The sequence below is a fragment of the Mustela lutreola genome, chromosome 8, assembly GCF_030435805.1.
Source record: "Mustela lutreola isolate mMusLut2 chromosome 8, mMusLut2.pri, whole genome shotgun sequence".
In the NCBI taxonomy this organism is placed as follows: domain Eukaryota; kingdom Metazoa; phylum Chordata; class Mammalia; order Carnivora; family Mustelidae; genus Mustela; species Mustela lutreola.
Genome location: NC_081297.1, coordinates 125,571,023 through 125,586,878, shown reverse-complemented (window position 1 = coordinate 125,586,878; position 15,856 = coordinate 125,571,023). Strand labels below are relative to the sequence as shown.

At 36.3% G+C, this 15,856-nt stretch overlaps 1 protein-coding gene across 4 annotated transcripts in view; it reads left to right on the top strand.

Moving 5' to 3' along the window:
• CEP83 (centrosomal protein 83) overlaps positions 1–15,856 on the top strand; it is a 132,808-nt gene that overhangs the window by 93,743 nt on the left and 23,209 nt on the right. For all 4 annotated transcript variants that reach the window (XM_059186530.1, XM_059186528.1, XM_059186529.1 and 1 more), the window contains 2 exons: positions 1,060–1,204; positions 1,318–1,467. In XM_059186530.1, coding sequence (XP_059042513.1) covers positions 1,060–1,204; positions 1,318–1,467 — 295 coding nt within the window. The remainder of the gene's footprint in view (positions 1–1,059; positions 1,205–1,317; positions 1,468–15,856) is intronic.

The following is a 15,856-nucleotide window of genomic DNA, read 5'->3' as shown; positions in this document are numbered from 1 at the left end:
CAATTTTTGTTTTTATGTAGACACTAGGCTAGTTACTGAGCCTCATTTGTTTTTAAAGGGTGTTTAAATCAGCTGTTTTTGGCCTATAACTGTTCTCAAGTTGGTCTTTAGCTGAACTGGTCTCTGTGGTTTTAGGCAGAGCTTATGATGAATTAGTGTTTGTATTATTAATCTCTACTTGATGTTGATTCATGAATTTCTATAGAATTTAGGGAGTAATTTTTCAAGGGATGTAAAGTGTTTGTGATCTAGTTTTGCATTCTTTTAAAATTTTGTGTTACATATGAATTTGTCTTAGTTATTCCATCTGCAAAATACTTGACATATCAATGTAAGGAAAATTTGTGAATTCGTTGGATAAACTTGAAAGTTTCGAATTTCTATTTCTTTTTTTTTTTTTTTTTTAAGATTTTATTTATTTGAGATAGAGAGTGAGAGCAAAAGCATGAGCTGGGAGGCAGAGAGAGAGGGAGAAGCAGACTCCCCATTGAGCAGAGAACCTGATGTGGAGCTTGATCCTAGGACCCTGGGATCATGACCTGAGCCAAAGGCACCTGCCTGACTTAACTGACTGAGCCACTCAGGTGCCCTTCCAATTTTTATTTCTATTGGTAATCCAACAGTTCTGTTAGAATGATAGGTTTTGAAGGGTTCCATGATTTTATTCACTCTACTTTCAACCAGCTTTATGATGATGCTGTCTCTGGGGCTAAGATTACAAAACCCTTTTAGAAGTGGAGTAAATATTTATATCTCTTTGGATATCACCTAGGTTGATGCCCCCAGTTCTCAAGAGTCAAGCGAGTAAATATATCTAGTCTTTTATTAAAGTGTTTATATATGTATGCTAAATAAAATGACAGAATAGTTAACTGAGTTTTAAGTCTATTTCATTCTTAAAAGGCTTACTAATAACGTAAAGATCTTTGAGAATACATATCCAGACTTAAATTTCTGCGGTCTTTTAGTTGTCTTACCAGCTGATGGATGCTTGCTGTTATGATTTTTCAGCTTGATAACTTTGAATACAGCATATCTTTTTCCTTAAAAAAATATTAGGATTACAGTCAGACAATGAAATTCTCAAGTCAGCTGTCGAACACCACAAAGCTCTCCTAGTAGAAAAGGATCGTGAATTAATACGTAAAGTACAAGCTGCCAAGGAAGAAGGTTATCAAAAACTTGTGGTATTACAAGATGAAAAGTAAGTACTTAATTACCTTATTTTGTGTTCAGTCTCCTTGCAAATGAAAACATTTTGCTGTCATAGCATCCTCATTGTAGTTTTTGTAACACAATTATCATCTGTTGTTTTAGGATAGAACTTGAGAACAGATTAGCGGATTTAGAGAAAATGAAAGTGGAACATGATGTCTGGAGGCAATCTGAAAAGGATCAGTGTGAAGAGAAATTGCGGGCTTCACAGATGGCAGAAGAGTCGGCCAGAAGGGAACTTCAGAGTATTAGGTTATCTATGCATATATATATTTTAAACTTCATTTTGGAATGAATGATCTTAGAGCTATCAAAACATTATAAAAGTCATACACAGAATTCCTACCTGACCTTCAATGAGATCGCTAAAGATTGACATCCTATATAGCCATATTACAATAATCAAAGCTAAGATACTAACATTAATATAATCAGGAAATAAATAGTACTGTATCAAACCTATAGATTTTACTCAAATTTTACCAGTTGTCCTACTGATATCCTTCTTCTGGTCCAAGATCCAGTCCAGAATCATACATTGCCTTTACTTGAAGATTGCTAACCAGTTATTTTAGAGATTATCCCTCAATTTGAGTTTGTCTTAAATTCTTTATGATTAAATTCAGGTTATATATTTCTAGCAAAAATAACATCAAAATCAAAGTCATGTTTCTTCAGTGCATTATATTAGGAGATGTATTACTTGTTCCCTTACTAGTGATGTTCACTTTGGTTAAGGTGATGTTGGCCAGATTTTTCCAGTATAAAATGACTGTTTTTTTCTCTTTGTAATATATAATTACCTTATGGGTAAATACTTTGAGACTATGTAAATATTTTTTGTCATACTTTGTCATCATACATTTTTCCACTAATCTTAACACCCAGTGACCAAATCTGAGACAGTTTGAACAAAGAAATGTTATAATATAATGTTATAATCCATAGGATAAAATAAAAATCTATGTGTCTAGATGACATAATGTATAATATTTAGAAGAAAAGCTCTTTTCAGGAGAATTCCAACTAACAAACATGGAGAAAATGACAGAAATAGGAAAAGATCATTTGGCAAACACTATAGTAGAAATGATAGGCATGATGTCACAAATTTTCAAAGGTTTTCATCATCTCTGCAGACAGTCATAATTTTTCCTCTCTTGCACTATTAATATTGTGTGTTAATGGATTTCTTAATCTTGAACCAACCTCCATTTCTGGAGTAATTATCTGTTTATTCTATAGAAAACAATCTGTTAAAGCTCTCTGTCTCTATTGTGGGATCAATTTTGATGATCTGTGTTTTCATAAGAAATTACTTCATCTTGGTTTTCAAATTTGTCTGCATAGAGGTCTGCAGAATAGTTTTTATTTTTCAATTTGTTCTGTTTTAATGAATGCTTACTTTCCCTGGGTTATTTCTTATTTATATATGTGCTTGCTTCCTCTATTTGTTAATCTAGTCGGCTAGTGCTTTGTTGATTTATTCTTCTTATTGTGATAAAATATACATAACAAAATTCACTGTTTTAATCATTTTAAGCATATAGTTCCATATTTTTTTAAACTAGGAATTAGATTTATGGAGTCAACTGTTTTTCTATTTCCTACCTCATTAATTTCTACTTTCTTCTTCTTTCTGTGTTGTTCTGCCACTAAGAAGTTTTTATAGTTTTATTAGTGTTTAATGTACATAAAATAAAATTCACCCATTTAAATAATGTGCAGCGTGATGCCTTTTGGTATTTGTATAAAGTTTTGTAATCATCACCACCATAGTAAAAGCAAAGAACAGTTCTGTTACCCTAAAATTTTCCCTGTGTCTCTTTGCACTTGACCTTTCCTCTGATCCCCAGCCTTTATCCATGTTGTTGCATATATCAGTCTTTTTCATTCCTTTCTGTTACTGATTAAGATTCCATTGAATGGATGTAACATGATTTGTTTATTCATTTTCCTTTTGATGGGCAGATATTTGGGTTGTTATTAGTTTGGGGCTTTTATGATTAATGTTACTATGAACATTCGTGTAGAAGTCTTTGGGCATACAATTTTATTTCCCTTGGTTAAATATCTAGGAATGACATTGCTGAGTGATGACATATAGCAGTACTGTTCTGCAACATATATAGCAAAACTGTTTTACAGAGTGATCATGCTGTTTTTCATTCCCATAGCAACGTATGAGAGTTCCCCTATGACAGTTCCATTTGATTCACACATCTTAACTGACACTTGTTATTGTCAGTCTTTTTAACCTAACTCTAGCGGATGTGTAGTAATGTATCATTGTGGTCTTAATTTGATTTTCCCCAATGACTAATGATGTTTAGATTCTTGTAATATGGATTTTTGAAGTATTCATCCACATATTTTGCCCATATTTAAAATTAGGATGTTATTTTCATATTGAGTTGTAACAGCGCTTTGTTTTGCATACAAGCCCTTTGTGAGATACATATTTGACAGGTATGTTCTAAGTCTGTGGATTGCTTTGTTTATTTTAATTGTGTCTATTGAAAGCAAAATTTATTTTGACAAAGTCAATTTTATAATTTCTTTTTCTTTTCTAGTTTGTGTGTTTTTTTTTTTTAATTTTTTGAAAGCTTTGCCTGATCTTGTGTCACAAAAATTACTATTTTGTTTTCTTCTAAAAGATTAGTATTTTGTTTCTTACATTTGGGTTATATGATCCAGTTCATGTTAATTTCTGTGTAGTGTGAGGTGATGGTAGACAATCATTTTTTATTTCCACATAGGTATCCAGTTGTTCCAGCATCATTTGTTAAAGGCAGTCTTTTCCTCCATTGAATTGTTTTGGTTCCTTTGTTAAAAATCAGTTGTCCATTTAAGTGTGTGTATTTCTGGACTCCGTCCCATTGTATTGATCCGTTTGTCCGTCTTCACATGAATATCACACTGTCTTGACCACAGCGGCTTTATAGTAAGTTTGATGCAGGTAGTGCAAGTCCTCCACCTTGTTCTTTCTTTCTTTCTTTTTCTTTTTTTTTTTTTAAGATTTTATTTATTTGAGAGAGAGAGAGAGAGCGAGCATGAAAGGGGCGAGGGGCAGAGGGAGAAGCCAGCTCCCTGATGAGCAGAGGGCCCAATGCGGGACTTGATCCTGGGACTCCAGGATCATGACCTGAGCTGAAGGCAGTTGCTTAACCAACTGAGCCACCTAGGTGCCCCACCTTGTTCTTTCTTGAAAGATTGTTTTGGCTCTTCTAAGTCCTTTGCCTTTCCACATAAATTTTAAAATCAGCCTATCACCTTTTCCCAAAAAGGCTTGTTAAGGTTTTGATTGGAATTATAATGAATCTGTAGCTCAGTTTGAGAGGAGTTGTCATCTCAACAGTACTGAGCCTATCCAATCCATGAATATGGCATGTCTCTTCTTTAATCAGATCATCTTTAATTTCTATCATCAGAATTTTATAGTTTTCATTGAATATGTTATGCATATCTTAATGTTACATTTTATTCCTCAGCATTTTTATGTGATTATAAATGGGAGCAGTTTTTTTAAAATTTCACTTTCTGGGGCACGTGGATGGCCGGTGGGTTAAGCTTATACCTTCGGCTCAGGTCATGGTCTCAGGGTCCTGGGTTCGAGCCCCACATTGGCTCTCTGCTCAGTGGGGAGCCTGCTTACCCCCCCGCCTGCCCCCGTCTCTGCCTGCCTCTCTGCCTCCTTGTGATCTCTGTCAAGTGGATAAATAAAATCTTAAAAATAAAAAAAATTCACTTTCTGTTTATTGCTGGCATGTGGAAATATAGTCAGTGGACTTTTATGTAAGGATCTTGAGTCCTGTGACCTTACTAAACTCATGTATTTTCTACTAGCTGCTTTGTAGATTTTGAGTTTTCTAAGATCATGTTAATATACTTTATGCTTTCTTTTAATTTGTTTTTTTGTTTTATTTTGAGTTGGGAATTTACTCAACAAGTATTCTTCATTTTTGTTAGTAAAGTTTCTAGTATGAGATTTTTCTTATCCCTGTTTTAGGTATATTAAGTATATTCTCTAAGGTTTTAATTATTATCTTTTAGGACTTGTAATTTGAGTTTACATTTTCCTTTTCACCCAAGAATTAATAGAAGTATTAATAGAAGGTGTAGTTGTTTAATAAGAGAAGAAACTAATAGTTAGTTAGGACTGTCAGAATAAAGTACCACCATCAAGAGGGTTTAGACAATAGAAATTTATTTTCTGATAGTTCTGGACATTAGAAATTTGAGATCTCAAGGTATTGTCAGACTTGGTTTCTCCTGAGGCCTCTTTTGTTGTTGGCTTATAGATGGTTACTTTCTTGCTCTGTCCCACACTGCCTTTCCTTTGTGTGCCTGTGTCTAGTACCTTTCCGTCTTCTTATGAGGGTACCGGTCATATGGGTTAGGATTCATCGAGATAGCTTTATTTAACCTTAGTTACCTCTTTAAAGGTCCTCTCTCCAAATGCAATCACATTCTAAAATACTCCTGTTGAGACATCAACATACAAATTTGGGGGAGACACAGGTCAGTTTGTAGCAGAAGGTTTTTTAATTTCCAGCTGGGAGGCTTTTTTAAATTTATAGTTTTATTGCATTATAATCGGAGAATATTGTTTCTATTAGTTCTAATTTATGGAATGCATTGATTTTGTGTGTGTGTGTGTGTGATATAATATATTAGGGCCAGGTCTAGGATTAAGCAAGTGAGACACCCAGGATAAAAAATTTTGTGTCAACACTGAACATGCTCTAAAGTGAGCTTTAAATTCCAGTATACTTAATGTACAGTGTTTTATCAATCTCATTATTTGGGAAAAATTAATTCAGGCAGAGATATATGTATTATTTACTCATGTCAGTTTTTATGAATGATTACTTTAAATGTTGACTGCTACAATTCTGGAGTCATAAATCTGTAGTGGATTTGGAGAGTCAATTTTGTCGTACTCTTCGCTTTTAGAGGAGTAATTTTCTTTTCTTTCACCATTCTACACAGGTGAAGCTTTTTTTGTTTATTTCTCCTTGACAATATCTAGAAAGGAGAGAGATAATTTCCCCCAGAAAAAACCCTACTTTAATGTTTTATCCTATTATGATTCCACAGTTTAGCCAGTTAGAATGTTTTCTGTAAGAATTTAAACCTAATTCTCCTGGTTTGGTTTCTGTTGACATTGTGATAGAGGTCAAGCAAACTGTTACTACTTGGAGACAATAACAAACATAGCCCTTAGGGCTTTTTGTTTGTTTGTTTTGCTATATAAAATAGCATTCATTTCTTCAGCTTTTCTTTAACAGAAATAATTTTCTTTTCCATTAGTCACTTTGATAATTTTTTTGATTTCTCTTCAGTTTCTCGAGATCATATCTAATGTATAATTAACCCCAACTTATGTTAAAATGAGGACATAATAATTAACATAAAATATAGCAGAAAGAGTAATTTACAAAATTTATATGACATTTTTGAAAAAAAGATTTTATTTATTTGACAGAACACAAGCATGGGGAGCGGCAAACAGAGGAAGAGGGAGAAGCAGGCTCCTCAAGGAGCAGGGAGCCTGATATAGGGCTAGATCCCAGGACTCTGGGATCATGACCCAAGCTAAAGGCAGTCACTTAACCAACTGACGTGCCCAGGCGGCCCTGTACCACTTCTTTTTTTTAATGGTCTGCAATTGTGTTTTTCTCATGGCAGTTCTGATTTTCTAATTTATAAGTCTACCTACATAAACTAGATCTATTTTGGTCATTTATTAAAATAATCATGATTGTAAGCTTGTCTTATTTAGAATTTATAATAAGTCAGCAAGAGACTACCTGTAGAGAAAAAAGTCTTGCTTAAGGAGCTGAAAAGTCTCAGTCATATAAACCAGAAGTATCCATTTATTTACAAACAACAAATATCTGTGATAAGTAGGATTAATTACTGCTTTTGCAGATGCTTTAAATTATTAATTACATACTAGTATCCTGTCCTCACTGAAGTGGTTTGTTCTTAAATTACATTATTAAATAACAAAATTGTTCCCCTTTTTTTTTTAATTTTTTAAAATTTTTAATTAACATATAATGTATTATTAGCCCCAGGGGTACAGGTCTGTGAATCGCCAGGTTTATACACTTCACAGCACTCACCATAGCACATACCCTCCCCAATGTCCATAACCCAACCACCCTCTCCGTCTCTCCCTCGCTCTCTCCCCACGGCAGCCCTCAGTTTGTTTTGTGAGATTAAGAGTCTCTTATGGTTTGTCTCCCTCCTGATCCCATCTTGTTTCATTTATTCTTTTCCTACCCCCCAAACCCCTCACGTTGCATCTCCCCTTCCTCATATCAGGGAGATCATATGATAGTTGTCTTTCTCCGACTGACTTATTTCGCTAAGCGTAATACCCTCTGGTTCCATCCACATTGTTGCAAATGACAAGATTTCATTTCTTTTGATGGCCGCATAGTATTTCATTGTGTATATATACCAAATTTTCTTTATTCATTCATCTATTGATGGACATCTAGGTTCTTTCCATAGTTTGGCTATTGTGGACATTGCTGCTATAAACATTCGGGTGCACGTGCCCCTTTGGATCACTACATTTGTATCTTTAGGGTAGATACCCAGTAGTGTAATTGCTGGGTTGTAAGGTAGCTCTATTTTCAACTTTTTGAGGAACCTCCATGCTGTTTTCCACAGTGGTTGTGCCAGCTTGCATTCCCACCAACAGTGTAGGAGGGTTCCCCTTTCTCTGCATCCTCACCAGCATCTGTCATTTCCTGACTTGTTAATTTTAGGCATTCTGACTGGTGTGAGGTGGTATCTCATTGTGGTTTTGATTTGTATTTCCCTGATGCCGAGTGATGTGGAGCATTTTTTCATGTGTCTGTTGGCCATGTGGATGTCTTCTTTGCAGAAATGTCTGTTCATATCCTCTGCCCACTCTTGATTGGATTATTTGTTCTTTGGGTGTTGAGTTCGATAAGTTCTTTATAGATTTTGGATACTAGCCCTTTATCTGATATGTCATTTGCAAATATCTTCTCCCATTCTGTCCGTTGTCTTTTGGTTTTGTTAACTGTTTCCCTTGCTGTGCAAAAGCTTTTGATCTTGATGAAGTCCCAATAGTTCATTTTTGTCCTTGCTTCCCTTGCCTTTGGCAATGTTCCTAGGAAGCAGTTGCTGCAGCTGAGGTCAAAGAGGTTGCTGCCTGCGTTCTCCTCAAGGATTTTGATGGATTCCTTTCTGAAGGAAAGGAGTCTATTTTTGTGTGTGATGTAAGGAATGGTCCAGTTTCGTTTTTCTGCATGTAGCTGTCCAATTTCCCCAATACCATCTGTTGAAGAGACTTTTTTCCATTGGACATTCTTTCCTGCTTTGTCAAAGATTAGTTGACCATAGAGTTAAAGTTCTATTTCTGGGCTCTTTATTATGTTCCATTGATCTGTGTGTCTGTTTTTGTGCCAGAACCATGCTGTCTTGTTGATGACAGCTTTGTAATAGAGCTTGAAGTCTGGAATTGTGATGCCACCAACTTTGGCTTTCTTTTTCAACATTCTTCTGGCTATTTGAGGTTTTTTCTGGTTCCATATAAATTTTAGGTTTATTTGTTCCATTTCTTTGAAAAAGAAAGGTGGGCTTTTGATAGGGATTGCATTAAATGTATAGATTGCTTTAGGTAGCATAGACATTTTCACAATATTTGTTCTCCCAATCCATGAGCATGGAACATTTTTCCATTTCTTTGTGTCTTCCTCAATTTCTTTCATGAGTACTTTATAGTTTTCTGAGTATAGATTCTGTGCCTCTTTGGTTAGGTATCTAGGTATCTTATTCCTAGGTATCTTATGGTTTTGGGTACAATTATAAATGGGATTGACTCCTTAATTTCTCTTTCTTTTGTCTTGTTGTTGGTGTAAAGAAATGCAATTGATTTCTGTGCATTGATTTTATATCCTGACACTTTACTGAATTCCTGTACAAGTTCTAGCAGATTTGGAGTGGAGTCTTTTAGGTTTTCCACATATAGTATCATATCATCTGCAAAGAGTGATAGTTTGACTTCTTTGCCGATTTGGATGCCTTTAATTTCTTTTTGTTGTCTGATTGCTGAGGCTAGGACTTCTAGTACTACGTTGAATAGCAGTGGTGATAATGGGACATCCCTGCCATTTTCCTGACCTTAGCGAAAAGCTCTCAGTTTTTCTCCATTGAGAATGATATTTGCGGTGGGTTTTTCATAGATGACTTTGATGATATTGAGGTAAGTACCCTCTATCCCTACACTTTGAAGAGTTTTGATCAGGAAAGGATGCTGTACTTCGTTAAATGCTTTTTCAGCATTTATTGAGAGTATCTTATGGTTCTTGTTCTTTCTCTTATTAATGTGTTGTATCACATTGATTGATTTGCAGATATTGAACCAACCTTGCAGCCCTGGAATAAATCCCACTTGGTCGTGGTGAATAATCCTTTTAATGTACTGTTGGATCCTATTGGCTAGTATTTTGGTGAGAATTTTCACATCTGTGTTCATCAAGGATATTGGTCTGTAATTCTCTTTTTTTGATGGGGCATTGTCTGGTTTTGGGATCAAGGTAATGCTGGCCTCATAAATGAGTTTTGAAGCTTTCCTTCCATTTCTATGTTTTGGAACAGTTTCAAGAGAATAGGAATTTATTCTTCTTTAAATGTTTGTTAGAATTCCCCTGGGAAGTCATCTGACCCTGGGCTTTTGTTTGTTTGGAGATTTTTGATGACTGCTTCAATCTCCTTGCTGGTTTTCTATTTCTTCCTGGTTCAGTTGTGGTAGTTTAAATGTCTCTAGGAATGCATCCCTTTCTTCTAGATCATCAAATTTGCTCATAATATGTTCTTATAATTTTTTGTATTTCTTTGATGTTGGTTGTGATTTCTCATCTTTCATTCATGATTTTATTAATTTGGGTCCTTTCTCTTTTCTTTTTGATAAGTCTGACTAGGGCTTTATCAATCTTATTAATTCTTTCACAGAACCAGCTCCTAGTTTCATTGATTTGTTCTGTTGGTTTTTTGGTTTCTATTTCATTGATTTCTGCTCTGATCTATATTATTTCTCTTCTCCTGCTGGGTCTAGGCTTTCTTTGTTTTTCTTTCTCCAGCTCCTTTAGGTGTAGGGTTAGGTTGTGTATTTGAGACCTTTCTTGTTTCTTGAGAAAGGCTTGTATCGCTATATATTTTCCTCTCAGGACTGCCTTTGTTGTGTCCCACAGATTTTGAACTGTTGTGTTTTCATTATCATTTGTTTCCATGATTTTTTTCCAATTCTTCTTTAATTTTCTGGTTGACCCATTCATTCTTTAGAAGGATGCTGTTTAGTCTCCATGTATTTGGGTTCTTTCCAAATTTCCTCTTGTGATTGAGTTCTAGCTTCAGAGCATTGTGGTCTGAAAATATGCAGGGTATGATCCCAATCTTTTGATACTGTTTGAGACCTGATGTATGACCCAGGATGTGATCTATTCTGGAGAATGTTCCATATGCACTAGAGAAGAATGTATATTCTGTTGCTCTGGGATGGAATGTTCTGAATATATCTGTGATGTCTATCTGGTCCAGTGTGTCATTTAAGGCCTTTATTTCCTCGTTGATCTTTTGCTTGTAGGATTTGTCCATTTCAGTGAGGGGAGTGTTAAAGTCCCCTACTATTATTTTATTATTGTCGATTAGTTTTTTTTTATTTTGTTATTAATTGGTTTATATAGTTGGCTGCTCCCATGTTAGGGGCATAGATATTTAAAATTGTTAGATCTTCTCATTGAACAGACCCTTTGAGTATGATATAGTGTCCTTCTTCATCTGTTTTTATAGTCCCTGGCTTAAAATCTAATTGATCTGTTATAAGGATTGCCACCCCAGCTTTCTTTTGATGTCCATTAGCATAGTAAATTGTTTTTCACCCCCTCACTTTAAATCTGGAGGTGTCTTTGTGTCTAAAATGAGCTTCTTGTAGACAACATATTGATGGGGGGGTTTGTTTTTTTTATCCGTTCTGATACCTGTGTCTTTTAATTGGGGCATTTAGTCCATTTACATTCAGGGTAACTATTGAGAGATATGAATTTAGTGCCATTGTATTGCCTGTAAGGTGACTATTACTTTATATTGTTTCTGCTCCTTTCTGATCTTCTACTTTAGGGTCTCTCTTTGCTTAGAGGACCCCTTTCAGTTTTTCCTGTAGAGCTGGTTTGGTGTTTACAAATTCTTTTAGTTTTTGTTTTTCCTGGAAACTTTTTATCTCTCCCTCTATTTTCAATGATAGCCTAGCTGGATATAGGATTCTTGGCTGCATGTTTTTCTCATTTAGTGCTCTGAATAGATCATGCCGGTTCTTTCCAGCCTGCGATATCTCTGTGGATAAGTCTGCTGCCAGTCTAATATTTTTATCATTGTATGTTACAGACTTCTTGTCTGGGGCTGCTTTCAGGAATTTCTCATTGTCACTAAGACTTATAAATTTTACTATTAGATGATGGGGTGTGGACCTATTCTTAGTGATTTTGAGGGGGTTTCTCTGCACTTCCTGGATTTTGATACTTGTTCCCTTTGCCATATTAGAGAAATTCTCTCCAATATACCTTCTGCTCCCCTCTCTCTTTCTTCCTCTTCTGGAGTCCCAATTATTCTAATGTTGCTTTGTCTTATGGTATCACTTATCTCTCGAATTCTCCCCTCGTAGTCCAGTAGTTGTTCGTCTCTCTTTTGCTCAACATCTTTATTCTCTGTCATTTGGTTTTCTATATCGCTAATTCTCTCTTCTGCCTCCTTTATACTAGCAGTCAGAGCCTCCATTTTTGATTGCTCCTCATTAATAGCTTTTTTAATTTCAACTTGGTTAGATTTTGTTTCTTTTATTTCTCCAGAAAGGGCTTTTATTTCTCCAGACAGGGTTTCTCTAATATCTTCCATGCCTTTTTCGAGCCTGGCTAGCTCCATGAGAATTGTCATTCTGAACTCTAGATCAGACATATTACCAATGTGCATATTGATTAGGTCCCTAGCCTTCAGTAATACCTTTTGTTCTTTTTTTTGTGGTCAGTTTTTCCGCCTTGTCATTTTATCCTGATAAGAATATATATGAAGGAGGGAATAAAATACTAAAAGGGTGGCAAAGACCCCAGGAAAATGTGCTTTAACCAAATCAGTAGGGACCCCAAATCGTGGGGGCAAGAAAGAGGGGAAAAAGAAGTTTAGAAAAAAAAAATTAAAAAAAATATATATATAAAAGAAAATATATATATATATTAGACTGGTAAATAGAACAGGGTCACCCACTTAATTTTGGGAGTTTTTGGTCTCTTAGAAGAAACCACCTCCCCAAATTTTAAAGAATGGAAAACATATATAAGGGTAAACACAATGAAGGGATAGAATATGACTATAAAGATGAAAAAACATTTTTTTAAACCATTTCTAAAAAAGGAGTTGATATGGTAAGTTGGTTGGGAGAATAAAGAAAAAGAAAATGGAGAGAATTTGCTCAGGCTGGAGACTAGAACAAAGCCCTGTGTAGATTTAGGGACTATTTTGATCTATTAGAAGAAGTTGCATCCCAAATTTTTTTAGAAGAAATAAAAACCTATGTGTATAAAAAAAATAAAGTTAGATACATGAAGGATAGAATATGAATATAATAATGAAGGTTAAAAAAGATTTTTTTTTTATGAAAGGTATTGGTAAGACAAACTAGTTAAAAAGTGCTAAAAGAGGAAATGTTAAAAGTTAAAAAAATGTAGCAGAAGAAAAAAATAATAAAATAAGATAATAAAATAATAAAATAAAATAATAAAAAATAATAAAATTAAAAAATTAAAAAAAAATTAACTTTGCAAGACTAAAGAATCATGGGGAGAAAGCCATGAATTCCATGCTTTGCTTTCTCCTCTGGAATTCCGCTGTTCTCCTTGGTAAGTGAGCTTGGTCTTGGCTGGATTTCTTGCTGATCTTCTGGGGAGGGGCCTGTTGTAGTGATTCTCAAGTGCCTTTGCCGGAGGCGGAATTGCACCGCCCTTATCAGGGGCCAGGCTAAGTAATCCGCTTAGGTTCGCTTTTGGGTGCTTTTGTTCCCTGAATGCTTTCCATAGAGTTCCGGAGGACGGGAATGAAAATGGCGGCCTCCCAATCTCCAGCCTGGAGGAGCCGAGGGCTCGGGGCCCCACTCCTCAGTGCACCCTTGGAGAAAAGCGCTCAATCACTCCTGTCTCCCTGGCCTCTGGCTGCACTCCGAGCTCACCCAGCCTGTGACCAAGCGTCTCTGTCTCTGGCACACAGCCCTGCCTGGAGTCTCCAAACCCTGCAGATCCCTGTGCTCTTCGGTGGGGTTGGGGGGTCTCCCCAGATCTTTTGGGGTCTCTCCTCACAGAGCAGTGGCCTGTGCCATGGACCACAATTTAAGGTAACCCCAAGTTGAGAGATCACTCCTCAGCTCCATCTCTGTAGGCAGCTTCCCCGCTTTAAGACCTGCAAGCTCTGTGGCACTCAGACACCCCCAATCCCTCTGAGACCACGCTGTCCCCACTTGCCCCCCCCTCCCCCGCCCGGCTTAGCTTCTGGAGCAATGTCCCTCAGTGGAGCAGACCTTTAAAAGTTCTGATTTTGTGCTCCCTTGCTCTCCCACTTGCCGGGAGCCGGCCCCTACCCCTGTGGTCTATCTTCCTGTCTCTTTGAATTCACTTCTCCGCTGGTCCTTCCTTTCAGAAAGTAGTCGATTTTCTGTTTCTAGAATTGCTGCTCTTCTTCTCTTTGATCTCCTGTTGGGTTTGTAGGTGTTCGGAATGGTTTGATAAGCTATCTAGCTGATCTCCTATTACCTGATGTCCTCCCAGCCTGATACTTCTCCACCATCTTGACTCCTCCCAAAATTGTTATTCTGACAGTATTCTGTATTTCAGGAGACTGTCCCATCCCACAATGAGTTTATAAGATTTACAGTTACCTGTAAATTAAAAATATAGAGAAGTTATTTAAAATATTTTAAGAAGGATTTTATTTATTTTTAAAGATTTTATTTATTTGAGAGAGAATGAGAAAGCACAAGCAGAGGGGAGGGGCAGAGGGAGAAGGAGAAACAGGCTCTCCAATGTGGGACTCCATTCCAGGCCCCCAGGATCATGACCTAAGCTGAAGGCAGATGCTTTGTCATCTGAGCCACCCAGGCATCCCTTAAAAATGATTTTAAGTAAGAAACTAGTCAACTTTTGGTTGTGACAGTAATACAATTCCAGCTAACAAGTGAAGAAAGGGTCTTTATTAGCAGACATAGATTGTGAAAAGAACAGAGATTGTGCTGGTCTCACGGACATCTGGATATAGAAACCGTCTTCCCTCCTTTCATCTTACTCCTCTCCTCTGACCCTTGTATCTGTTTCTCTCTTACTGCTTTCTCTGTGAAGCCAAGACTTTATTTTTGAAATCGAAGGAGATAGGATTCTTATTTGATGTAAGTCAGAAAAAATCTAGAAAAGAAGTTGGGCCTGGTTCACATGCCCATCCCTGGGTCCATCACTACGACGTGGGGAATAGTGGACTCTGGCTCAAACTAGGTTTTTTGCCTATTTCAGAGTGGTGGGGGTGGGGAAAGTACGGTTTTGTTACCAGAAGTGAAGAGGAGGTATATTGGGGAAAGAGCAGCAATTACCAGCTCAGGGAGAGGGAACATGATCATTTAAATTAATCCTATAGTGAATCCCTTATTTTTTGCATTGCTTAAAGCCAGAGCTCTTATTTTCCACTTGTGGCTTTCTGATTTTTTTTTTTTTTTTCAGAAACATTGATAAAATAAATCTGTTACTTAATATGCCTCCTTTCTATTTATATTTCATCTTCAGATGAATTATCTGTTGTGTATCATCTTCTTGGGCAGGAAGGGACAATACTTGGGCAGTTGGACAAGTTCTGTTCTAGAATTTGAACTGCAGAGTCAGTGATAGATGAATATGTGGCAACATTTGAAGAGCAGATTGTTCTTTAGTATGCCCTTACTGGTGCTTCTGGTCAATTATTTTAGCCTGGTTCTGGTTCTCTAGTTTCCTGTTGCTTCAGTGAGTCTCATGCCCTCCCAGGGAAGTCTCTTTTTGCTAATAATGGCTAGACTCAGAACTTGGGTGCCTGATACAGAATTAGTAGTGATGTAGAACTATTTAAATCTAATTTTTAAATTAATAAAAATTTTTTAAAATTAAAAATTTAGTTCTTCTGTTACACTGTTTGAAATGTGCACTATTTGAAATAGCTACATGTACTGAGCTAGTGGCTATCATATTGAGTGGTATCAATTATAGAACATTTCCATCATTAAAAAAAACCTTAATCAGATAGTACCATTGGACTAAAAATTCCCTAAGGATAGGGATTCTGTTTTTGTTATTCTCTGGTATATCTGTGACACTTAGGATTAAGCTTAGCATTTGTAGGTAGTCAGTAAATATTTGTTGAATGTTGAAAAGACACATATGAGCTGCCTATCACAGAAAACCTAGGCAATAATCATCATAATTAGGTACCTGTACTCTGAAGAGAACTAGGAATGATTCCATCTCATTGTTATTCCTATTGTCTCTGTTTAAACTTTTATATCATTCCATTTTCTGTTGTACCTTGGCCCTCTGGTCTATCA